Source organism: Chiloscyllium plagiosum, unplaced genomic scaffold (genome assembly GCF_037043375.1).
Source record: "Chiloscyllium plagiosum isolate Xiang-an unplaced genomic scaffold, Cpla_swu_hap1 HiC_scaffold_23, whole genome shotgun sequence".
Lineage (NCBI taxonomy): Eukaryota > Metazoa > Chordata > Chondrichthyes > Orectolobiformes > Hemiscylliidae > Chiloscyllium > Chiloscyllium plagiosum.
Window position 1 is genome coordinate 29734542 of NW_028270161.1, and position 22570 is coordinate 29757111.

At 38.7% G+C, this 22570-nt stretch overlaps 1 protein-coding gene and 1 long non-coding RNA gene across 3 annotated transcripts in view; one reads left to right on the forward strand and one right to left on the reverse strand.

Annotated features, from left to right (window-relative positions):
• Window positions 1-2061: 2061 nt before the first annotated feature.
• On the reverse strand, window positions 2062-9684 carry LOC148145857 (uncharacterized). 2 transcript variants are annotated; one of them, XR_015761119.1, is made up of 4 exons: window positions 9384-9684; window positions 8682-8841; window positions 4503-6026; window positions 2062-2149 (listed from the first exon to the last, which is right to left on the reverse strand). It is a non-coding gene; the product is annotated as an uncharacterized LOC148145857 (long non-coding RNA). The 2 variants fall into 2 exon arrangements; XR_015761118.1 differs by lacking the exon at window positions 2062-2149 and having other exon boundaries at window positions 3773-6026.
• Window positions 8841-22570, forward strand: part of LOC122561724 (guanine nucleotide-binding protein G(i) subunit alpha-1) — a 47582-nt gene continuing 33852 nt past the window's right edge. The window contains exon 1 of the mRNA XM_043713795.2: window positions 8841-9206. Coding sequence (XP_043569730.1) covers window positions 9089-9206 — 118 coding nt within the window. The 5' untranslated portion in view covers window positions 8841-9088. The remainder of the gene's footprint in view (window positions 9207-22570) is intronic.

The following is a 22570-nucleotide window of genomic DNA, read 5'->3' on the forward strand; positions in this document are numbered from 1 at the left end:
AATGATGCAAGTGTCCAACTGATGTAGCATAAAGCAACATGTCCAATCCCTTGATTGATCATTGCTGGCAGACAGAGCAAGTTGACTTGCTTTGTGTCTGTGCTAAAAGACAAACTATGATGGAAATACTTTGAGCATATAAGTTCTGATGAAGTAGCAATATGCAAAAAGACAAGGAAGGGATGCTGTGAGCATGAAGTAGATGCAAAGTAAATAAACTAGAAGAAAACAAACTAAGAGCTCTGAGAAACACCCTGTTCCATTGCATGAGGTAGGTGCCTGTTGCATCATTGTATTGAAGTGCTGAACTGTTCAATAAATGAGTCCAAGATATGCCATGGTGATGTGGTGATACTGATGTTTTTCTAATGCCAAGCTCTTTGGATAGAGGATGCACATTTTCACTGCCCATGGAGCGTACTCTAAGATGCTGGAAATGACGTTCAAAATAGATTCCTAAAAAAGCCATCGACACGTGCAGTCACTAGGTAACTGTGCTGACTTTCATTTTGATAATTGCGCTATATAATCTTTCTTTGCTGGCTGGGAAATTTGCAATGTGCATATAAATGAAGAAGGATTAAGTTATAATGAGATGTTAATATATGCAAATAGGCCCCTCACCACTGACTAATGAGATTCTCATCTAGTTGTTAAACCCTTATGTGGAAAATTGACCTTTTTTTTTCTCAATGTCAAGAATCTCAATTTTCCATTCTCATCATATTTTTCCAGTTATCTTGTCATTGCCCACATCATTAAGGAGCTGGGAAAATTCTTCATAATGTCAACTTTTGAAAACCTAGCACTGAACCCTGTGATATTCCAATAGTAGCGGCTTGCCAACACACTCACTCTTTTCGTTTTGGTAATGAATCCTTTATCCATGCTTGTATGTTTTCCTTACACCATATGGTCTTATCTTGAGCAGCAACCTGATGTGACACCTTATCAAATGTCGTTTAGAAATCTAAATATATCTAGGTATTCAAAGTTTGTGAGAAGATTTATTGCTCGGGTGTTCGTTGCTGTGGTTCTGTTCGCCGAGCTGGACCCAATATATCGGCCACTACAGCGGACAGCTGAAACTGACAACCGGAAGCGGCAGGGACAGGCCACTATAATGCCGGAGGAAACACCACAGAAGCGCTTCACAGGAGGCTCCCAAGCACTGAGGATGTCACCTAGACAGGGGACGAAACGTTTGCAACAAAAACTTCCAGCTCGGCGAACAGAACCACAGCATATCTAGGTATATGAATGGGAAGGGTTTGGAGGGATATGAGCCATGTGCTGACAAGTGGGACTAGATTAGGTTGGCATGGATAAGTTGGTCTGAAGGGTCTGTTTCCTTGCTGTACATCTCTATGATTCTATGACATCTACTGACTCCCTTTTTATCCACTCTGGAATGTTAATTCATCAAAAAAATCTCAAATAGTTCAGTTAAATATGATGTCCCTTTCAGAAAGCCATTTTGCCCAAATGGTGAGTGATTTTCTAAGTATTCTGCTAAAACCCCCTTATTAATGGATTCAAACACTTTTCCTATGACAGAAGCTAACCTAAATGGCCTACAATTTCCTTTCTGCTTTCCTTCTTACTTGAATGTTACACTTTCATTGGCCTCAACTCTTACAGAATCTAAGAAAATTTGGAGGATAATAACTAATAGATCTACCATCTGTGCTGCCACTTCTTTTTAAACAATAGGATGCAGGCCACCCCATCCTAAGGATCTTTCAGCCTTAGATTTTACTTTACAAAGTTTTTGTTAGTTACCACTTACCTGTTTCCTGAACAACAGTGAGGAAGACAGCCAAATGTCGACTATATAGAAGTTTTCAGTTTAATGCTCAAAAGTAATGAATTACTTTCTTACAATTTGACCTAATATTTTCCAGTGCTTACCACTTAAATTGTAATCCAATTCTTAGCATATATAATCCTAAATCACTTATGCAACTTTGAGTTCACATATTTTAGCAGTAATGATCATTATATAGCAATGACTCAAATCAGACTGACCTCGGATATTTGTGATATTGAAGTAAAACACAATTTATTTCTTGTATTTATTTCCATTTGGAAGAGATTCACATTCTTTTACTTACATCAGTGTTCCTATATCATGCCTTCGCAGTTCTCTCTGTTCAAACACAACAATATTAGAAATACAGATTTGTTCACTTCCTAATTTCTTATAATGTTTAAAATCCAAGATCTAAAATTTAAAACTAACTCAGACTTACTGCAAAGTGAAAAATATTATAGAACTTTCTTAAAAATGTATGTTTAACACTCTTTCCAAGGAACTAATCAACATTATGAAAGAACATTATTTTGTTCTTTATTAGTATTAACTGTTCATTCATTTTCCTTGTCATCAGCTCTTCAAATTACAACCATATCCTGTTCAGGCAGGCATATAGAGTGAACAGGGTTGAGGCAGGAAAATGTTGTTTCAGCAATGGTGGGGTAAAGGAAGAGAGGTTGAAGAATCTCTGAAGTCAGAGGAAGCATGAATGGCTGGAGGTTATTACAAATATAAGGTAAATTATGTTGTGGAAGGATGTAAACATTTGGATAAAAATTTGAAGTTTAATGCACTGGGAAAATATAGAAATATTCTACAAATGCTAAGAAAGCTGAGTGAATGGATAAGACAAGTATTTATGGAGAGCAGAGGACATGTTTATGGAGAATGGTGCATGACAGACTAGTACGAGAGTATATGAATGGTCAAGCCTGGATGACAAAAAAAGGACTGAAGGCAGGTGGAAGGCAAGTAATGTTACATAGTTGAAGAATGTATTTTTTATGGAGAAGATGGCACAGTATATAATTCAAGTGATACCCTGAAAAACTCTTATGACAACTTATCTGGTTTAGCCTGAGACAGTTATTGGATTAGAGTTGGAGTTAGGGCCTACTTAATTTGCTGAGTTTAATTTGTGATATGTGCAAAAAATAATGTGAGCCATGGTTCAATTAGTAGCACTTGTGCCAATGGTAACAAGATTCTGGATTCCAGTCCCACAGCTTGATCACAAAAATCAGGACTGATACCACAGTGGTATACTAATGGTGTGCTGTATTGTCAGAGGTATCAGCCTTTTGGATCATACCAAGTTAAACCAAATCCCCATCTATTTGGTCAATGTAAAAGAATTCTAGGTTCACTAAGTTGTTTTCAGCTTTGGAAAGACTTTCTTGAGAAGAGGTTGATTAGATTGGGTTTGTACTCAGTGAAGTTCAGAAAATTGAGAGGTCACTATATTGACAGACATAAGATCCTTAGGATGCTTGGCAAGGTAGATATGGAGATGTTGTTTCCCTTTATAGGAGAGTCGAGGACCAAAGGGCATAATCTCAGAATATGGAATCACCTATTTAGGACAGAGATGAAGAGGAATTTCTTCTCTCAGAATGGTGAATCTATGGAATCCTTTATGGCAGACGACTATTGAGGATAGGTTGTTCAGTATATTCAAGGCTGTGACAAACTGGTTTTTAATCAGTAACATGTTCCGGCCCACTGTGAGTAGCACAATATAAATCAAGGATAAAAGCAAATTACTGTGGATGCTGGAATCTGAAACCAAAAGAGAAAATGCTGGAAAATCTCAGCAGGTCTGGCAGCATCTGTAAGGAGAGAAAAGAGCTGACGTTTCGAGTCTAACTGACCCTTTGTCAAAGGGTCAGTTAGACTCGAAACGTCAGCTCTTTTCTCTTCTTACAGATGCTGCCAGACCTGCTGAGATTTTCCAGCATTTTCTCTTTTGGTCACAAAATAAATCAAGGTTTGGAGGTTCCGGTGTGGGGCTGGGGTGGACAAAGTTAAAAATCACAGTGACATGCAACTGAAATGATATATTGAACAAACCTAGATTACTGTTAAGTCTTCCATCTTTTAGAATGGGTTGCAGGTTTTGGTTCATTAAAATGTAAACCCTAGAACTTCTTTTAAGCCACATTTTCGAGATAACTTAAAGTTTAATAAACAAAGGTGACATCTCAGCTCAGACAATATCTTAAAAGTGTGAAGTTAGAGTCTGTCTGTATCCCAATTTTGAGTCAGACTGGTTTTATTTTCAGAGTAGGAACGTATAAAATGTTATATGGATTGACTGCCTGCAGATTGTGTACTATTTGAGCAAAATAGAATGTATCTGCAAATACAATTCTGCAAATGCAAATTCACCCCATAGACGTGTGTGTATGCATGTGTGTGCATATGTGAGGGAGAGAGAGCACATGTGAGTGTGGGTGTATGCGTATGCGTATAGGTATGTGCGTGAGGATGGGTGTGTGCCCGTAAGAGTGCATGTTTGCGTGTGTATGTGCTTGGTAGAGTGTGTGCGTGGGTGTGACTACATATAAACCTGTGAGAGGATTTGTGTGGGGCTGTGTTTGTGTGTCTGTGAGAGCATGTGTATGAGAGAGGGTCTGCGTGAGTGTGTGAGTATGTAAGAGTGTGTGTGTATGTGTAGGGGGGTCACCTGTAGTGCGACATGAACCCAAGGTCCTGGTTGAGGCTATCTTCATGGGTACCGAAGTTGGCTATCAACCTCTGCTTGGCTACTCTGCTTTCTTGTGTATTTCGAAGTCCGCCTTGGAGGATAGTCACCCAAAGATCTGAGGCCGAATGTCCCTGGCTGCTGAAGTGTTCCCTGACGGGGAGAGAACATCCCTGTCTGGCAATTGTTGCACAGTGTCCATTCATCCATTGTCGTAGCGTCTGCTTGGTCTTGCCAATGTACCATGCCTCTGGGCATTCCTGCCTCAGTGTATGAGATAGACAACATTGGCCGAGTCACATAAGTAACTGCTGGCTACATGGTGGGTGGTGTCCCCATGTGTAATGGTGGTATCCATGTCGACACTCTGACACGTCTTGCTGTGGTTGTCATGACAGGGTTGTACAGTGTTATGGTCGATGTTGTCCTGAAGGCTGGGTAGTTTGCTGCGAACAATGGTCTGTATAAGGTTTTGCGGTTGTTTACAGGTGAGAAGTGGAGGCGTAGGGAAGGTCTTGGCAAGGTGCTCATCCTATTGATAATATGTTGCAGGCCACGAAGAACATGTTGTAGTTTCTCCACTACTGGGAAGTATTGGACAATGAAGGGTACCCTATTGGTTGCATCCTGTGTCTGTCTCCTGAGGAGGTAATTACAGTTTCTCGCTGTGGCACGACGATTGATGAGTTGAGCATCGTATCCTGTTCTTATGAGGGCGCTGTTCTGCACCTTCAGGTGTCCGTCGCATTCCTCCTCCTATGTATGCATAGGGCTTGTCCATAGGGGATGACTGTTTTAATATGTTTAGAGTAGAAGCTAGAGAAGTGCAGCATCGTGAGGTTATCCATGGGTTTGCAGTAGAGTGAGGTACTGAGGTGCCTGTCCTTGATGGAGATGTGTGTCCGAGAATGAGACCGATACTTTAGCATAGTAAGTCTGATGATGGAATAAAACTTGTTGATATCACTGTGTAGTTGTTTCAGTGACTTCTCGCCATGAGCCCAGAGGAAGAAAATGTTGTCAATATATCTGGTGTATCGTGCTGGTTGAAGGTTCTGTGCAGCAAAGAAGTCTTCTTCAAACTTGTGCATGAAAATGTTGGCATGTTGGGGTACAAATTTAGCCCCCATGGCTGTACCGTGTGTCAAATGTGAACATGTTATGCTCGAGGGTGAGGTGGATGAGTTGTAGGATGGTGCTCGGAGATTGGCAGTTGTTGATATTGAGTACCGAGGCTGTTGCAGCGATGCTGTCATCATGGGGGAAACAATGGAACATGCTGCTTTGTCTTTCTTTCTTTGTATGTCTGTGTCTTTGTAACTTGTTTCTGGTTCCAACCTGCTCAATTCACTGAGAATCGATGAGCTTCACTTGTAAACAACTCTTGGTTCATGATCATCTGCACATTGCAGGAACCGAGTGCCATAAAACGCTGAGTTGCCACTAGATTTCAAATTCTTTTGCAGTGAAAGGACAATAGGAAAACGGGTGATCTGCCATGGGTGTCTAAGAGAATAAGAGAGGCTATCAAATTGAAAGAGAAGGCATACAAATTGGCCAAGATCAGCAGGAAATTAGAAGACTGAGAAAGCTTTAGAGGTCAACAAAAAGCCACAAAAACATCTATAAACAAAGTAAGATAAAAAGTAAGATGAGAAAAAAAAACTAGCTCAGAATATAAAGACAGATAACAAAAGTTTCTATAAATATATAAGATAAAACAGTGGCTAAAGTAAACATTGGTCCTTTAGAGGATGAGGAGGGGGATTTAGTAATGAGATATGAGGAAATGGAAGATATAGCATTGAATAGGTATTCTGTGTCAGTCTTTACAGTGGTGGACATGAATAACATGCCAGCAATTGACAAAGAGATGAAGATAGGTGAGGACCTGGAAACAATTATTATCACAAAAGAGGTAGTGTTGGGCAAACTAAAAGAACTAAGGGTAGACAAGTCTTCTGGCTCTGATGGAATGTATCCCAGGGTGCTAAAGAGATGGCAGGAGAAATAGCAAATGCACTTGTGGTAATTTTCCAAAATTCACTGGACTGTGGGGCAGTTCCAGCAGATTGGAAAATAGCAAATGTGATGCCACTGGTTAAAATGGGAGGTCGACAAAAGATGAGAAATTATAGACCAGTTAGCTTAACTTCTGTACTGGGGAAAATGCTTGAATCTATTTTCAAGGAAGAAATAGCAAGGCATTTAAATAGGAATTGTCCTGCGAGTAGAGACAACATGAACGGCAGGTCATGAAGGTTCATGAAGGGCAGGTCATGCTTAACAAGTTTTTTGGAATTCTATGAAGACATTACGAACATGGTGGACAACAGGGATCCAGTGCATGTGGTGTATCTAGATTTCCAAAAGGTATTCGACAAGCCGCACAAAAAATTTGCTGCATAAGACAAAGCTGCATGGCGTTTCAGGCAATGTATTAGCACAGATAGAGGATTGGTTAACCAACAGGAAGCAAAGAGTGGGAAAAAAATGAGTGCTATTCTGGTTGGCAATCAGTGCTGAGTGATGTGCCTCAGGAAATTATTCACAATTTGCATAGACGATTTGGAATAGTTTCAGGGTTTGCGGATGACACGAAGATGAGTAGTACTGCAAAGTGTGCAGAGGACTGTGAAACTTTGCAAAGGGACATAGATAGTTTAAGTGAGTGGACAAAGGTCTGGCAGATGGAGTACAATGTTAATAAATGTGAAGTCATTGATTTTGGTAGAAAGAACAGTAAAACGAACTACTACTTGAATGGTAAGAGATTGCAGCACACTGCTGTGCAGAGTGACCTGTGTGGCCTTGTGCATGAATCACGGAAGGTTGGTCTGCAGGTGCAACAGGTAATTAAGGCAAATGGAATTTTGTCCTTCATTGCTAAAGGGATAAGTTTAAAAGCAGAGAAGTTATGTTGCAGCTGTATTGGGTGCTGATGAGGCCACAACTGGAGTACTGAGTGCAATCTTTGTCTCCTTACTTGAGAAAGGTTGTGTTGGCACAAGAAAGGGTGCAGAGGTGGTTCACTATGTTGATTTTGGATTGTGAGGGTTGTCTTTTGAGGAGGGACTGCGTAGATTGGGATTATATTCATTGGAATTTAGAAGAATTACGGAGGATCTTACATAAACACACAAAATTATGAAGGGAATCGATAAGATAGACATCGAGAGGATAGTGGGTGAAACTAGGACAAGAGGGCATAGCCTTAAAATTAGGGGAAGTAGATTTAGGATGGCATTGAGAAGAAACTTCTTCACCCAGAGAATTGTGAATCTATAGAATTCCCTGCCCAGTGAAGTGGTTGAGCCTTCCTCAGTAAATGTTTATAAAGCTAAAATAGATAATTTCTTGAACAGTAAAGGAATTAAGGGTTATGTTGGGACAGTGGATAAGTAGACCTGAGGCCACAAAAAGATCAGCCATGATCTTATTGAATGGCGGAGCAGACTTGAAGATACCTGATCCTATATTCTAAATTCTGCAGCCAACCTGGTAAATCCCTGATTTTAAAGTTTTTTTCCCCCTCCCTTTCTGTCCTCAAATTTAAAAACACAACTCTCTTTGTAAGAAATGTTCTTTTTTATTTAACAGTTATTGGAAAAGGCAGAAAAGTGGAGGATTATCAGATCAACCATGATCTTACTTTGTGGGACAGTTGACTCAATTAGATGAATGGTCTACTTCTGTTCTTGTGTCTTATAGCCATATAACCTATTATAACGGCACTATTTCACTATAGAGCATTTCCCTATACCCTGCCTGACATTTAATCCTTATCAACATCACTAAGGGTTTTTTCTGTCAGCGATCACATTGCTGTTTGTGGGAGCTTGCTCTGCTCACAAGTTTCCTACATTGGTCAGTACATTTCAAAAAGTACTTCATTGGCGTAAATTACGTAGTTGTGAAAAGCGTGATTATAAATACAAGTCTTTCTATGTTGGTTTATCTCTGGTCAGTGTTGAATTGGAGGTAATAGGTCCCTTCTGTGGAGAGAGACTTGAATTGGGAACAGGGACAGAAGACTCAGAACGTCAGAAAAGAGAGATGGAAAGAATAAGATTAAAAGGCGGGTGAATGGAAGGAGTGTGTGACAAAGACTTACGGAACATAAACACTGACACATCCAATAACAAAAAATAACAAATTTACATGGATCGGAAGTCGGCCTTTGTGGCCGTTGTCATGGGTTACCAGCCGCTTCCGTTGAGGTGATGCAGGCGCAGTACCCAGAGGCGACATCCGGGTCCCGCTGCCTGCACGGCGTGGTGCTGCGCATGCTCTTGGGGCATTCGGCGACCGAGGCGTCGCGCTGTTTGGCGAAGAATAAATAAATAAATGAATCATCCGTTCGATTAATTCATGAGCTAGAGTTGGCGGCATCAAACTACAAGGAGGAACTGCCTGAGGCTGGTTCCGATATTCGCCGGTTGACTTTCTCTCCTTCCCCCCCCATTTTTGAAAGTGTTGCCTGGTTTCTGGGGAAACGGAAGCCTCTTGTGTCAGGGGCTGTGAGAGGAAACTGCTGCTCACTCAGGAGAGGAAGCGCAGCCAGCAAGATGGGGTGCACATTGAGTACCGAGGACAAAGCGGCGGTGGAGAGGTCCAAAATGATCGACAGGAACCTGAGGGAGGACGGGGAGAAAGCGGCGAGAGAAGTCAAGCTGCTGTTGCTGGGTAAGTGAGAGTCGGGGGGGAGAGGCTGTGTCTCACCGACTTTGGGGGGGGGGGTACACAACGAAAATGGCTCTTCACCATCCGTGCTCCCTGCATCCGTCCTTACGCCGCAACGTCTAACTCACACTGTCTTTGCAACAACTTTTTTTTTAAGCTTGGCATTTTTATTACTTCTACCTGCAGCATAACCACAAGACTTTCTTTCCTTCGAGTGGTTGAAAGCTTTTGGATCTTGCTATCGTGGCTTGCCATCCAGTCTTTTCCTCTTAATCATCCGTCCCCCGTTTCGATTCGAAACAGCAAACCCGTTCTAATTTAAACAAAAACAGGATACTGGAAATATGAAACAAACACAGGGAATGCTGGAGAAATTCAGCAGGTCTAGTAGTAGGAGATAGGAAGAGTTAATGTTTCGAGTTTAATATCACTCTAGTCATACCGGCTCCAAACGTTAACTCTTGTTACTCTCTCCACTGAACTGTCGTTTTGCCCAAAAGCGTCAGCGCCGTGCAATTTATCTTTTGTCCTGAATGCCAAATAAGTCCAGGTGCCGCTTATTTTATTGCCGGCTCTAAACAGAATTTGGATTTTAAAATGTAAAGGAAATTAAACAGTAAGGTATCATCACTTTTCTCAGTCTGCGTTGGATAGATAATTGAGAAAGTTTCTTATGAACCGTTAACCAACTGCATGACAGTATTTTTAACTTGCGCTAGCACCCTAATGGCATATAACAAAATCGGTAGCCGAAACTGAAATCTCATACATCTTTGTTTCATGAAAATTTCACGCATCTTGTTTAAGGTTTGGACTTTTACTAGAATACAAAAAGGAATTGAGTTAAGCAGATAATGACAGATGAAGCATTCATCCGAGAGGTTTTCGCGTTTAGTGAAGCTTAATTCTTTGCTTGATCCCGTTTAAGAGCATTATGGAAAACCAGTTTGCAAGTCATCTTCCAGTGGAGTATCTTACGGTTTTCTGAGTTTTATAATATTTTGATTCACCTATTAAACATCGATTTTGGGTATTTTTGTTACTTGAACAATTACTTCACATTTTCAGGAAACAGTATTGCAGCATGATATAAATGATGGGAAAATACGTTGTGCATTAATTCATATACATCTATTTGTACTGATCGCAATTTTATAAAAATCAACTTAATTGCAATTTATTATCCTGGCAAAACAATTGAAAATGCAAATCTAAACATGTTTCTTATTGCACCTAGTTTTAATCTATGATATTATATAATCCTTTCAAGTTTGTGACTTTTAATATTGCACCCTGAGGATGCTATCACTTGGCATATAATATTACACCTAGCATAATAACAGAGGAATTCAGGCAAGGCCTTTTTCGTGTAAAGTATGCTCATGTCCATTGTATTCGTTGTGTTTCAAAGGCAGTTCTTTAAAGGAAGTTGTCTCTTGAAACTTTGAGGAAATTGGGAGACTGACAATGGAAATATAACCTTGTACATTGCTAACTAATTTCAAGGTTCATAATGAATTACCTAATCAGACAGCTTTGAGTTGTGTGCGTTGCTATATCTTATTCATTTCTCCTGTAATGAGAAAGCATAATCTTGGAATAGTTTAGACAGTTCTGTTAACACATACTGTATTTGTAATAGCAATTGAGATTGTAACTGATAATTGAATTAGACAATGTAATGGCATTAGACTAGGACAGTGTTATCCAATAAGCTACATAAGCAAATAAAAATTAGCAATAAATACCATCAAGCATGTGATCTTAGTGCTCTTATTGTCAAGGAGTATTGTTCAGTTCATTATCAAAAAATGCACAAAATGGGTTAAAGCCATAGATGCCAAGGAGGGTGGATGATATTTGGTTGAGTGTAGTAAGATTGGAAATGGAGCAAGAGATGATGTGGCCTGTGCAACCTGTTCTGCTAATCTGTATGATCATAGCTGAACTTTGGGATAAACCTTCAATTTCTCACCCCCTTCCTATACTCTTTGATTATATACAAAATTAAAATGCTATCTGTTTTAGCTTTAAATATACTCAGTGACTGGGCATCCACAACTGTATTGACTGGAGAATTCTAAGGATTGTTATGATCAAAGTGAATAATATCACACTTCCGTCACAATATATTCCATCTGCCATATTTGTCCACTCACGTAACTTGACCAAATCCTTTTGAAGTTGCTTTGTGTCCTTCAATAACTTGTGATCCCACCTAGCTTCTATCATCAGCCAACTTAGACAGAGAGTAATACATTAAATCAAGGATGCAGGTTGTAAAAAGCTGATGTCTCAAAACTGATCCTTGTGGTACTCCTTTAGTAACAATCTGCCCAACTGAAGTATCAGTTTTTCCCTACTTTTAGTTGTTCTGTCCATCTTTATATTTTTCTCCTCCACTTTTGTGTATTAACCTTTGGTGCGGCACTTTAATTTTCAAAAGGTATCAAATCAAGATATATATATATTACACCGATGTTCCCCTTAATCTGTTGCATTCTCAAAAAACCCAGTAAATTTGCCAAACTTGTCAAAAATTTGATTTTGTCCAAACATATTATGATTTTTTTGGTGTTGCATGCACTGAAAGGAACTCCTTAATAAATTTCACCATTTTCCTGATGATGGAGTTACATATGCTAAGTTCCAATTTGCTGAGACTGTTATAAAATCTAGGGAGTTTTGGAAAAACATAATCAGTACATTCACTGCTCTGCAGTCATCTCTTTCAGAACCTTAGAAATGATCCACCAGGTTCAAGGGATTTGTTGACTTTTTTTCCCTGGATTTTTCCAGTACTTTTCCTCTGATTTTAAGATAGTTTCTCTCTCTAGCCCCTAGATTAGCTAATATTGTTGGTGTGTAACTTATTTTACAATCCATGTTTGTTCAATTTTTAAAAAATGTATATGTTTGTAAAATTTTTTGACATCCATGTTTATATTGCTGACTAGTTTACTTTAAGTTTTCATGGCTCTATCATAGCAGGTTCCTAAACCACTCTCAATATTCATACTTACGTTCTTTGCAACATTCATAACTTTATTCTTTTAACCAATACTAACCTTAATTTTCTCACTTAACCACAGTTGATCTTTTTTAATGGTATGTATTTTTGTTGATCATTCTTGCATTATTTTTAAAAATGATTTTTCTTTTTCCACATACATTTTAGTCTGTATTTACTCAATCAACCATAGCCAGTTCATCCCTCAGATTTTTGTATTTAGCTTTCTCGAAGTTTGTCTCTTCTAAGTGATTGTGAAGTGTGTCACAGTCAAATAATGCAAGGGATTCAGTTGTATTATGATCACTGTTTTCCAGTGGATCTTTAATTCTGATGTTACTAATAAATGTTCTTGCCTCAACAGAACCTAGGTCTAAAACAGCTTTATTCTTGGTTGGTTCCTTAATGTGTTGCTTCAGGAAACTACCAAAAAACATTTTGTAAACTGAGAATTTCAGTTAACATTTGCCAATTTGGTTGTTTCAATCTGTGATAAAAATAAAGCCAACTACTGTTGGGGATGCAGAAGCACTATAAACTACTTGCAGTGGTGTTTTCTGTTGTTTTCTGTTCATAATTCCCACCTGTACTGATTATAATATCTAATTTTCTGATCCAAGATCCTTACTCGCCAATGTTCTTGTGTTATGTTAGTAGAAAAGCCTTCTTATTGTTGTGCTATCTTTTCAATGTCATATAATCTAGAATATTTATTTTTCAAATTTTATGACCATGTCTTTGTTCTGGTAATTGGATCTAAACCATTAATCTCTTTGACTCTCTTTGTGCTCACCAAAACTTGTACACCATCTACACAGTATGGGTCAAGAATGTGATGGAATACTGTCTCTACTTTTTGTATATTCTCGTGGAATGTGAGCATGACTGGCTGGACCAGCATTTAATGCCAGAAGATGGTACTGAGCTTCCTTCTTGAACTGCAGCAGTCTGCGTGTTGTACGTTGATCCACAATAACCTTAGGGAGGGAATTCTTGCCTGGCTGGGTGAGGCTCCAACAGCACTTAAAGCTCAACAACATTTAAGGCAAAGCATCTTCCTTAACTGGAACTCTATCTGTAACCTTCAACATTCACTCCCTCCACCATTGATGCATAATGGCAGTATTGTCTATCATTTGTTATACGAGCAACAAATGTACAGGAACACCACCACCTTTAAGTTCCCTTCCAAGCCCCCCACCATACATCCTGATTTGGAACTATATAGCCATTCTTTCACTGTTGCTGGGTCAGAATTCTGGAACATGCTTCCTTATACCACTGACTGTCCCTATACCACTAGGATCACCATGTGGTCTGCTGTAGTTGAAGGAGATAGCTGGACCTGATGTAGTGGTGAGCTAGGGATGGCCAATAAATGCAGGCCTTGATAGTAATACCCACATTCTGTGAATGAATACATGAGAAAATAATCCTTTTATACTGCTATTATCTGCATGCTCTCTCTTGCCATCATTCATATAACTCTTCTATTGAGTAGTTTCTAATTGGACTTGGATTTTGTCCTAGTTTTATAAATTGCAATATACTGGTCCCAGCCCCAGTTTAAGTGAGGTCTAACCCAACTAAACAGATCCCTGTTTGGCGTTGTGCCCTGTGAATCAAAGCTACTTATTCCTACACAACTCAGACATTTAATTTCTTGTCATTCAGGATCCAGTTGATATATATAGATATATGCAAATGGTTGCATTTATGAACTTTACAATTCATAATCCTGTAGTTTGACTGGTGTTTTACCCTGTTTAAAATACTCTTGAGAGATAGTCTAAAGTTAGGAGGATGTAAAATTTATTGTTGTACTGTTGGGTGTTTTTTATAGTCTAGGTGGATATTCTTGCGTTTTTGTATATTGTTATGCCTGACCCTGGGCTAGATTTGCTATTTTATTATGGTTCCAAAGCATAGCTCAAATTGTTGAGATCCCAGGTGAAGATAGTTGAACTGGTATCCCCTCAATTATTTACCGGCCTCCTCGGTTGTTCCTTACAAGGTTAATTTAAACATATATCCCTTTCTGTCAGACCTATATGAGCTTATACTTGAAAAGGAGCCAGCTTAACCTGGCTTTCTTGAATTAACAGATGATGAATTTATGAATTACTAAGTGTGAGAAGAATTAGTAAGTGTAGTTCGTAATTACTAGTGATTATTTTAAGTCCGAAATGGGAAGTTATAATGGGGAGCAAAGAGATAGCAGACCAATCAAAAACATATCTTTGGTTCTAACTTGAAGGACCACACATAACATCCCAAAAATGTTGAGGAATGCAGGGTCTAGCGTGAGAGAGAAGAGCTGCAGGAAATTGGTATTAGTTGGGAAATCGTGTTGAGGAAATTGATGGGGTTGAAGGTCGACTAATCCCCAGACCCTGATATTCGACATGCAATACTACTTAAAGAAGTGGCCTTAGAAATAGTGGATGTATTCATGGTCATCTTTCAAGATTCCATAGACTCTGGAATGGTTCCTGTGGATGCAAGGGTAGCTAATGTAGATCCCAGCTTTGTGCCCTCTGCAAACTTGGATCTAATTCAAAATCCCCTAACAGACCTACTCTGTTATTACACTCCTTAATGAATTATCTATAATCTGCTCCACTATTCTCTGCCGATTGTTTGGAGGCCATGATACAGAGTTGAAAAGTGTGGTGCTGGAAAAGCGCAGCAGGCCAGGCAGCATCCGAGGAGCAGGCGAATCGACGTTTCGGGCATAAGCCCTGGTCTCCAGTATCTGCAGTCCTCACTTTCTCCTAGGCCATGATACAGTTCAAGCAATGTGTTTTTGACTTGCTTCTTTTCCCTTTTGAAGAGCTGTTTTGAAGTTTCCTTTGCATGTTTGGCTATGGCATTCCATGGGCCTCTCTCACTAGATAACCATTTAATATGTATCTGCAGATATTTTTGGCTGTATAAAACTTTTTTTTTAAGTACACATTTTGGAATTTTATGTTGAACATGTCCACAGCAGTTTGGAGTTCTGACCTGTTTTCATCATAATATCTAACATTTTGTTGACTGTTTTTGTAGCACATTATCCACAATTTGGAGGCAATAAATCACTTTCTAGATTTATGCAGATATTGAGATATTTACTCTGGGGTGTGAGGAGAAGCTAAGGTATCACTTTCTTCCCAACGTCACTCTAATGGGCAAGTGTTTGGTGTCAGCCTGATATTTCTTAAAGTATTGTTGAGCTTCGTTGCGTGGGGATTGTAGTGTGCATCCTAAAAATCTCATCACTTTTATGAATGCACAGTAGGATAAAAAGCACTAACGTTGGCTTTTGAAACCCTTATTTTAAAATGTAAGTCATTTCTATATTTTTAGTAAATACTATTTCAGTTAATGGAGTTGTTGTTGCAGCTGGTTCATAGCTCAGTTTAACATTTGCAGGACAATCAGATATTTTAGTCACTGCTGTGGAGGCTGGTATAATTGCAACATTTAGGGTGGCATGGTAGCTCAGTGGTTAGCACTGCTGCCTCACAGCACCAGGGTCCCGGGTTCGATTCCAGCCTCGGGCGACTTTCTGTGTGGAGTTTGCACGTTCTCCCCGTACCTGCGTGGGTTTCCTCCGGGTGCTCCGGTTTCCTTGCACAATCCAAAGATGTGCAGGCCAGGTGAATTGGCCACGATAAATTGCCCATAGTCTTAGGTACATTAGTCAGGGGTAAATATAGGGTAGGTGTGCGGGTGGGTTACTCTTCGATGGGTCAGTGTGGACTGGTTGAGCCGAAGGGCCTGTTTCGATATTGTAGGGAATCTAATTTAAAGGGCATCTGGATGGGTATATGAAAAGGAAGGGTTTGGAGGGATATGGGCTAGGTGCTGGCAGGTGGAACTAGATCGGGTTGGGATATCTGGTCGGCATGGATGAGTTGGACCAAAGGGTCTGTTTCGGTGCTTTAAGTCTCTATGACTCCATGAATGAAACTGTCTGATTAGTATGCAGAATCACTCTGTTTAATGGTTAAGTGGGAATTTAATTTATACTTTTATATTCATTTGAACTATATAACCAAGATCAGTTGCATCAGTAATCATCATGCTGGGAGACACTTAATATTTATCTAATATCCACTGTCAAAAATAATATTGTAGGTTGAGTTAACTATAGTGAATAACAAAATCTTTCCTTCGGTGGAGGTTGCTTTACTCGTTGGTTACTGTGCTGGAGTTTTGCAAGTATTATCCAATTAGACCCATCTCCTCTTCCACAAGTATTTCCCTTTTCAAGTATCTAGTTGATTCTCCCGAGTCCTATGTTCTTCTGAAGGTTACCCATCATATTTTTAGTCAGTATGTTCCAGTATTATAACTCGCTATCTTAAAAACTAAATAATTCTCTCTCTGATTCATTTTTCAACCGTCTTCAAGCTGTATCTTTCTGGTTACCAACCACCCCTCCCCAGTGGAAACCATGAAAACCTTTCATAATTATGATTACAGTAATTTCCCGAACCTTCAGAATAAGCCTAGCATCTTTTGGTCTCCACATAGCTGTAAACAAAGTTTCATTGCGTTTCAATATAACTAATGAGCTTGAATCTCCTGTGCCATTTGATCAACTTTATTGCTGGCCCTGAATACTGAATACATAATAAATGAAAAATAGTTATCTTGAACATTTCTCCAGGATATTGCTAGGATTGCAGGATTTATTTATTTAAAATTGGAAAATGACTACTGAGTTGTACGAATCATTTCTAAATATGAATTATTCAGATGTTCTAACATCTTCAGATGTTAGAAGTGCAATTGTATTGTACATTTCGGCAAGTAAACTGGTTATTGTAAACTGGCATAGTGAGTTCCCGCAAAGCTTAGATAAGGTATATTTTGTGTATCATCCATTACTTGAAGGCCAGTCACCGTCACAAAATTTTGTAACTTCAGTCTGATGTCAAGAATTAGAATTGGATGAGAGCAATGTCTGATATAAGAACTTTGCTTGAAACTGTAGTTCGGTGATATTTAAATATTGCTTTGTGAATCTTTTTATAAAGCAGTTACTTTACTTTGTGTTGGAAGGGTGCACACTTTCAAAATTTAGTATATTATTCCTCCAAAGCAATGTTACTGGTCTAATTGAAAGACATTTTTTGATATACATTGATTTAAAAAATCTACACGGTGCCACAGTATCACCAGTATGCCTTGCAGTGTCTAATGCTGATGTCATGGAGTTCCTAAACTGTAGATGCTGAAATATTTGGAGGTCAGACAGTATTTGTGGAGTAAACAAGGTGCATGGACTATTCTTCAAACTGCTCTCTAATGAAGAGATATGTGAAAGGTTTGCTTCTGTTGAGTGAATAGGCAAATAGTCTGTCTTCAATATTTGCAATATTTTCTGTATTTTTCAGATGTATAGAATCAAAGGTTATGTTTCCTTGCAATTTTTGCCATGTCGCTTATCAGTACCGGTATTCATTATCAAGCTTAGATTCCAGTTGTACTCAGATTTTATTTTTATTCCAAATCTTTAAAGTGTCCTGGAATATTGCTATCATTGTATAACTAAAATTAATTGATCACGAACTGGCTGGATCTTTTCATGTTGCAAATGCATGTTATTGTTTTGTATATCTGGGAATAGCTTAACTGGAATGGGCTGTTGCAACCATATGTGTCAAACTATCATACTATGCTGCTGAGCACTATAGTGCCCATTCTGACATTACTTGGGCTGTTCTTTTTGAAGTTTTCTTTAGGTACGCAATATTCCAACAATGTGACCTTTTACAAGGTAGTCATGTGCTCCACTGTCTTCAACTCAAATTAAGTGGGGTAGTAAAGGAGTTATTTAGTCTGCTATGTATTCTGCTTGACAGCAAGCAGGTGTGTGGTTTGGTTGCCAAGGCAGTAAGGAACCCAGATTTGGAGTTATCAAGAGCAAGATGCAAAATGTTCACCTTTGAAAACCAAGACAAGAACAGCAGGACAGACTGGACACATTTTCTGTCTGAGATTTTGGGTGTTAGGCGTGAGAGAGAGATCTCACAGAGCAACTGTTTATAACTGTTGTGAGCAAAAGGAAGAAGGTTGCTGAGCCTTTGTATTTTATATTGCCTTTGCTATTTATACCCCTGAAAGGGGTAGAAGTCCATTTCACAGAAAAAAGCCATGGACAGCAGAAAGGGTTTGCACAATTTCAAAAAAGCAGCACAAATCCTCCTGAATGGGAAAGACGCAAAGACCAACAAAGGACCACCCAGCAGTTTATAAGAGCTACTAAACAGGATTATGAAAGGAAACTAGCAAGGACATCAAAATCAATAAGAAGAAATGTTATAATTACATAAAATGAAAGCGGGTAATCAAGAGCAATGTTGGTCCTGTAAAGACTGAAAGTAGGGATATTGTCAAAGGCTGAGGAAATGGCAGACATATTGAATAATTGCTTTGCTATAACATTTAGAGTAGAAAGGAAGGATAGCTTGAAGTCCAGAGGGAAGAATAATAGATTGGGAATAGAGACTTAATAAAATTAATGTAAGTAAAGCATGGGTAATGAGGAAATTAATGGAATTAAAGAGTAACAAATCCCTGAGACGGGACAGGGATCTATCTAGGGTATTAAAGGAAGTCGGGGAGCACATTGTAGACACCCGAACTATGTAATCTTTCAGAATTTCGAAGCTAAAAGAGTCATCCTCCAGATTGGAAAGTTGCAAGTGTCACTCTACTTTCTAAGATGGGTGAAAGAGGAAAACCCAAAGAATTACAGGCTAATTAACCGAACCTCTGTTCTTGGAGTATATAATCAAGAATGGGAAAACTGAACATCTTGAAAATTCTCAGTTAATATGGGAAAACCAGCATGGATTCATGCTGGTTTTCCCATGCCAAGTCATACCTGACAAACCTCATTGAATTTTTGAAGATGGTGACTAAGATAGTGGACTTGGCAATGTTTATGGAAGTTACTTATATGGATTTCCAGGAGGCATTGATAAATTCCACAAGAGATTGTTAACCAAGGTTGAAGCCCATGGAATTAAGGGCAAATTACTGACATGGCTGGAAAATTGGTTGACTGGCAGGTGACAGAAAGTAGGGATAATCCAAATTTGCTGATGTCAAAGTTAGGCAGCATTGTAAAAGTGTAGATAACATCATAAAATTAGAAAGGGATATTGATACACTAAGTGAATAGACAAAACTGTGACAGATGTAAGCAAGTGTAGGTTAATCATTTTAGCCTGAGAAAGGATGGGTGAGGGCACTTTCCAGATGGAATGATTTCCAAAAAGACTTTCAGGTGCATAGATCTTTAAAATGTCGCAAACAGTTGCAGCAAATAATCAAGAATGCTAATGGAATGCCAACCTTTCATATCTGGAAGGATTGGAGTACAAGGAAGCAGAAATTATGCTGCAGTTGTACAAAATCCTGGTTATGCCCTACTTGGAATACAGCGAGCAAATCTGAGAACCACTCCGGATATATTGGCCTTGGACAGAGTACCACATGGATTTACAAGAATGATTCCTGAGAGATTCAGAAATTGAGTTTACACAAATTTAAGCCTTTTTTTCCCTCTGACATTTAGGAGGTTACAGAGCATCTGATCAAAGCCTTCAAGAAACAAAGTAGGTAGTAAACTATTCCCATTGATTGGGGATTCCAGAACTCTGGCATAGTCTGAGAATTAGGGCCAGACCATTCAGGAGAGAAGTTAAGCACATCTACATGCAAAGGATAGCAGATGTTTAGAATCACTTCCACAAATGTCAGTTGATGTAGGATCAGCTGTTGATTCAAATTTTCAGGTAATTTTTAAGCCAAAGCGTTAAGGAACATAAGCCAAAGGCTAGTATATGGAGTTAGACCACAGGTCAGCCATGATCTCATTGAATAGCGGCGTAGGCTCGAGGAGCTGAATGGCCTACTCATGTTGATATATTCCTATGTTCTAAAGGCTCTGCAAGATGTGACTAGTAAGGCATAGGGGAAGAAATCACCAAAGTGGATCTTTCTGTTGAATGTTAATTCTCTTGAAGTGAATTTTTGAATCCTAATGTCTGGTGAAACTGGGAGGTGAGAGTCCTTTTGGAATCTGGGGATAACTGGAGTGCTTCCAACAAAGACTGTAGTCCTTTGGAGTATTGATTTTTTTTTATTGTTATGTTTTTATATTTTAGTGAATGTTACCACTGGACAAGTAAGATCCCAGAATGAAATCTGGCTTTATAAATTAAATTAAACAGCAGCAAATATGATGGGGTGGTCTGTCACGAGAACGCAAGTGTGTCATGTTGTAGATTTTGATTTTAACAATAACAGTTTATTATGCAGTGGTTAAAATTTACAGAGTTAACTATAGGTAACAATGTTTAATAGGCTTATGGCAAAACAAAGTCCTATTTATTCCCCAAAACTATCACTTTTAATAAAAATCCAAAGAAAATTTCCTTTATTCTCCAGTTTGTAGATTTGACTGCTTTTTCTCTCTTCCTGCCCTTTTGAGGCATGAAGTCTTTTGTGTGGAATACTTGAGAGCTTAGATTTTCTCAGTCTTTTAATAATCTGTAGAGTTCTAACCAATTGCTTCCAACCTGAAGTTCCACAAGCTAAACTTTTGTACTGAGGTAATGTATTCCACAATTGCTCTGAACAGTCTTTTCTCGGTGACTTTGACTTCATTTCGGTCTACCTCAAACTAAAGTCAAGGTTTGGATGTAGGTCTGCTCGCTGAGATTGAAGGTTCATTTCCAGATGTTCTGTTACCCTACTAGGCAACATCTTCATTGAGTGGGCCTCGGGCAAAGCAATGCTGAAAATTCCTGCTTTCTATTTATATGCTTGGTTTTCTTTGGGTTGGTGATGTCATTTCCCGTGGTGAAGTCACTTCCTGTTCCTTTTCTCAAGGGGTGATAGATGCGGTCGAGAAAACCTACATCCAAAACCTCAACCTGAACTACAAATCTTCTCAAAACTCACTAAAGTCAAGTTTCTGAAATAATTTAAAAAATTATTCAGCTGCAACTAATGCCTTAAGTATTTTTTTTCTTGTAATGCCCAACAGTATAAACAAACTTCATTAACATTCCAAGAGACGTTGCAGTCACCTGCTTTCTGACCCATACTGGTTTTAAATCATGGTTCTAGAAGACTGACCTAATTACTTTATAAGCCCCTCCACAAAAAATGGACCACTCATTTGCCACTAGTTTGAAGTCCAAAGTCTAAAGTTACATGTTACTGATCACATTAAGCCATTTGTAAAGTTTATCCTTTCTGTAATTTAGAGTAGTAGTTAACTTCTAGGCAGTGTTTGGATGATGTTACTGTTTGTTACAGTTAAAATCTTGCAATTTTAATTGCATGGTGGACTTTCAAATTGGTCACTGAAAATTAAACTTTCTTCTTTAAAATCAACTCTTTGATTGTACCAATGTTTAAATATGTGATCCTTGCACAGTAGTGCAATATGCAGTTATATTGTGTGTATTCCAGTGTGTTACACGGAGGCTGGAGGAGTGCACCATCGTTCACATTCCATTATTTCACAGTTCAGACCATAAAAATACTTTTCCCAGTCGCCATGATGAACCAGGGTTTAAACAACAAGACCCACTAACTAGGTTTCTCAAATGCACTTATAGTTTTATTATCAAAACAAAACCTGCTGAATAAAGATGAAATAACTGGTTAAAATAGACAGCCAGTAATATAGAAGCACACATTTTTATTCCTATAAATATCCCCAAAATACGTAGGCAGGCACATATGCAATTTGCAGCAAAAGAGAAAGAAAAAAATTTCTCTGCAGCGAAGAGCTTTCTGAACAAAAAAAACACTTTTGGCCATTGGGTTATTTTTGAAAACACAATGATAAAGATTAGGATTTTCCAGAATCTGTTAATCTGATGTTCTGTCATGTGACCTTTCCCAAACATGCATGGTTATGTCTGAAGTCCAACAGTCATTGCTTGCTCTGGAAATACAATCTTGATGTCTTTTCAATTACTTTTTCAAAAGAATCAATAGGTTTCACCCTGAAATAATACAATTTTTTTGTTTCTGGAATAGGAGAGATCAGTTGAGCATTTGTTCAGAGCAAGCTGTCCTTCAACTCATTTGGTTCTTAGCAGATATACATGTAACTGAATCAGATAAAACAAGAACCTCTCCAAGTTGGTCACGGCTTAAACAGCCCCAGCATGGTGTACAGCAAAGTAATCCATTGGAGCTTTTTTCTAAATGACTAGTAACAATGTCCACAATGAATTTTCAGTGTCTTTTGAAGAACTCTCTTGAGGCATCTTCAAAACTTAAAGTGAATTGCTTTTTCCACAATCTTTCAAATCTTCTCTTCTGAGTAATA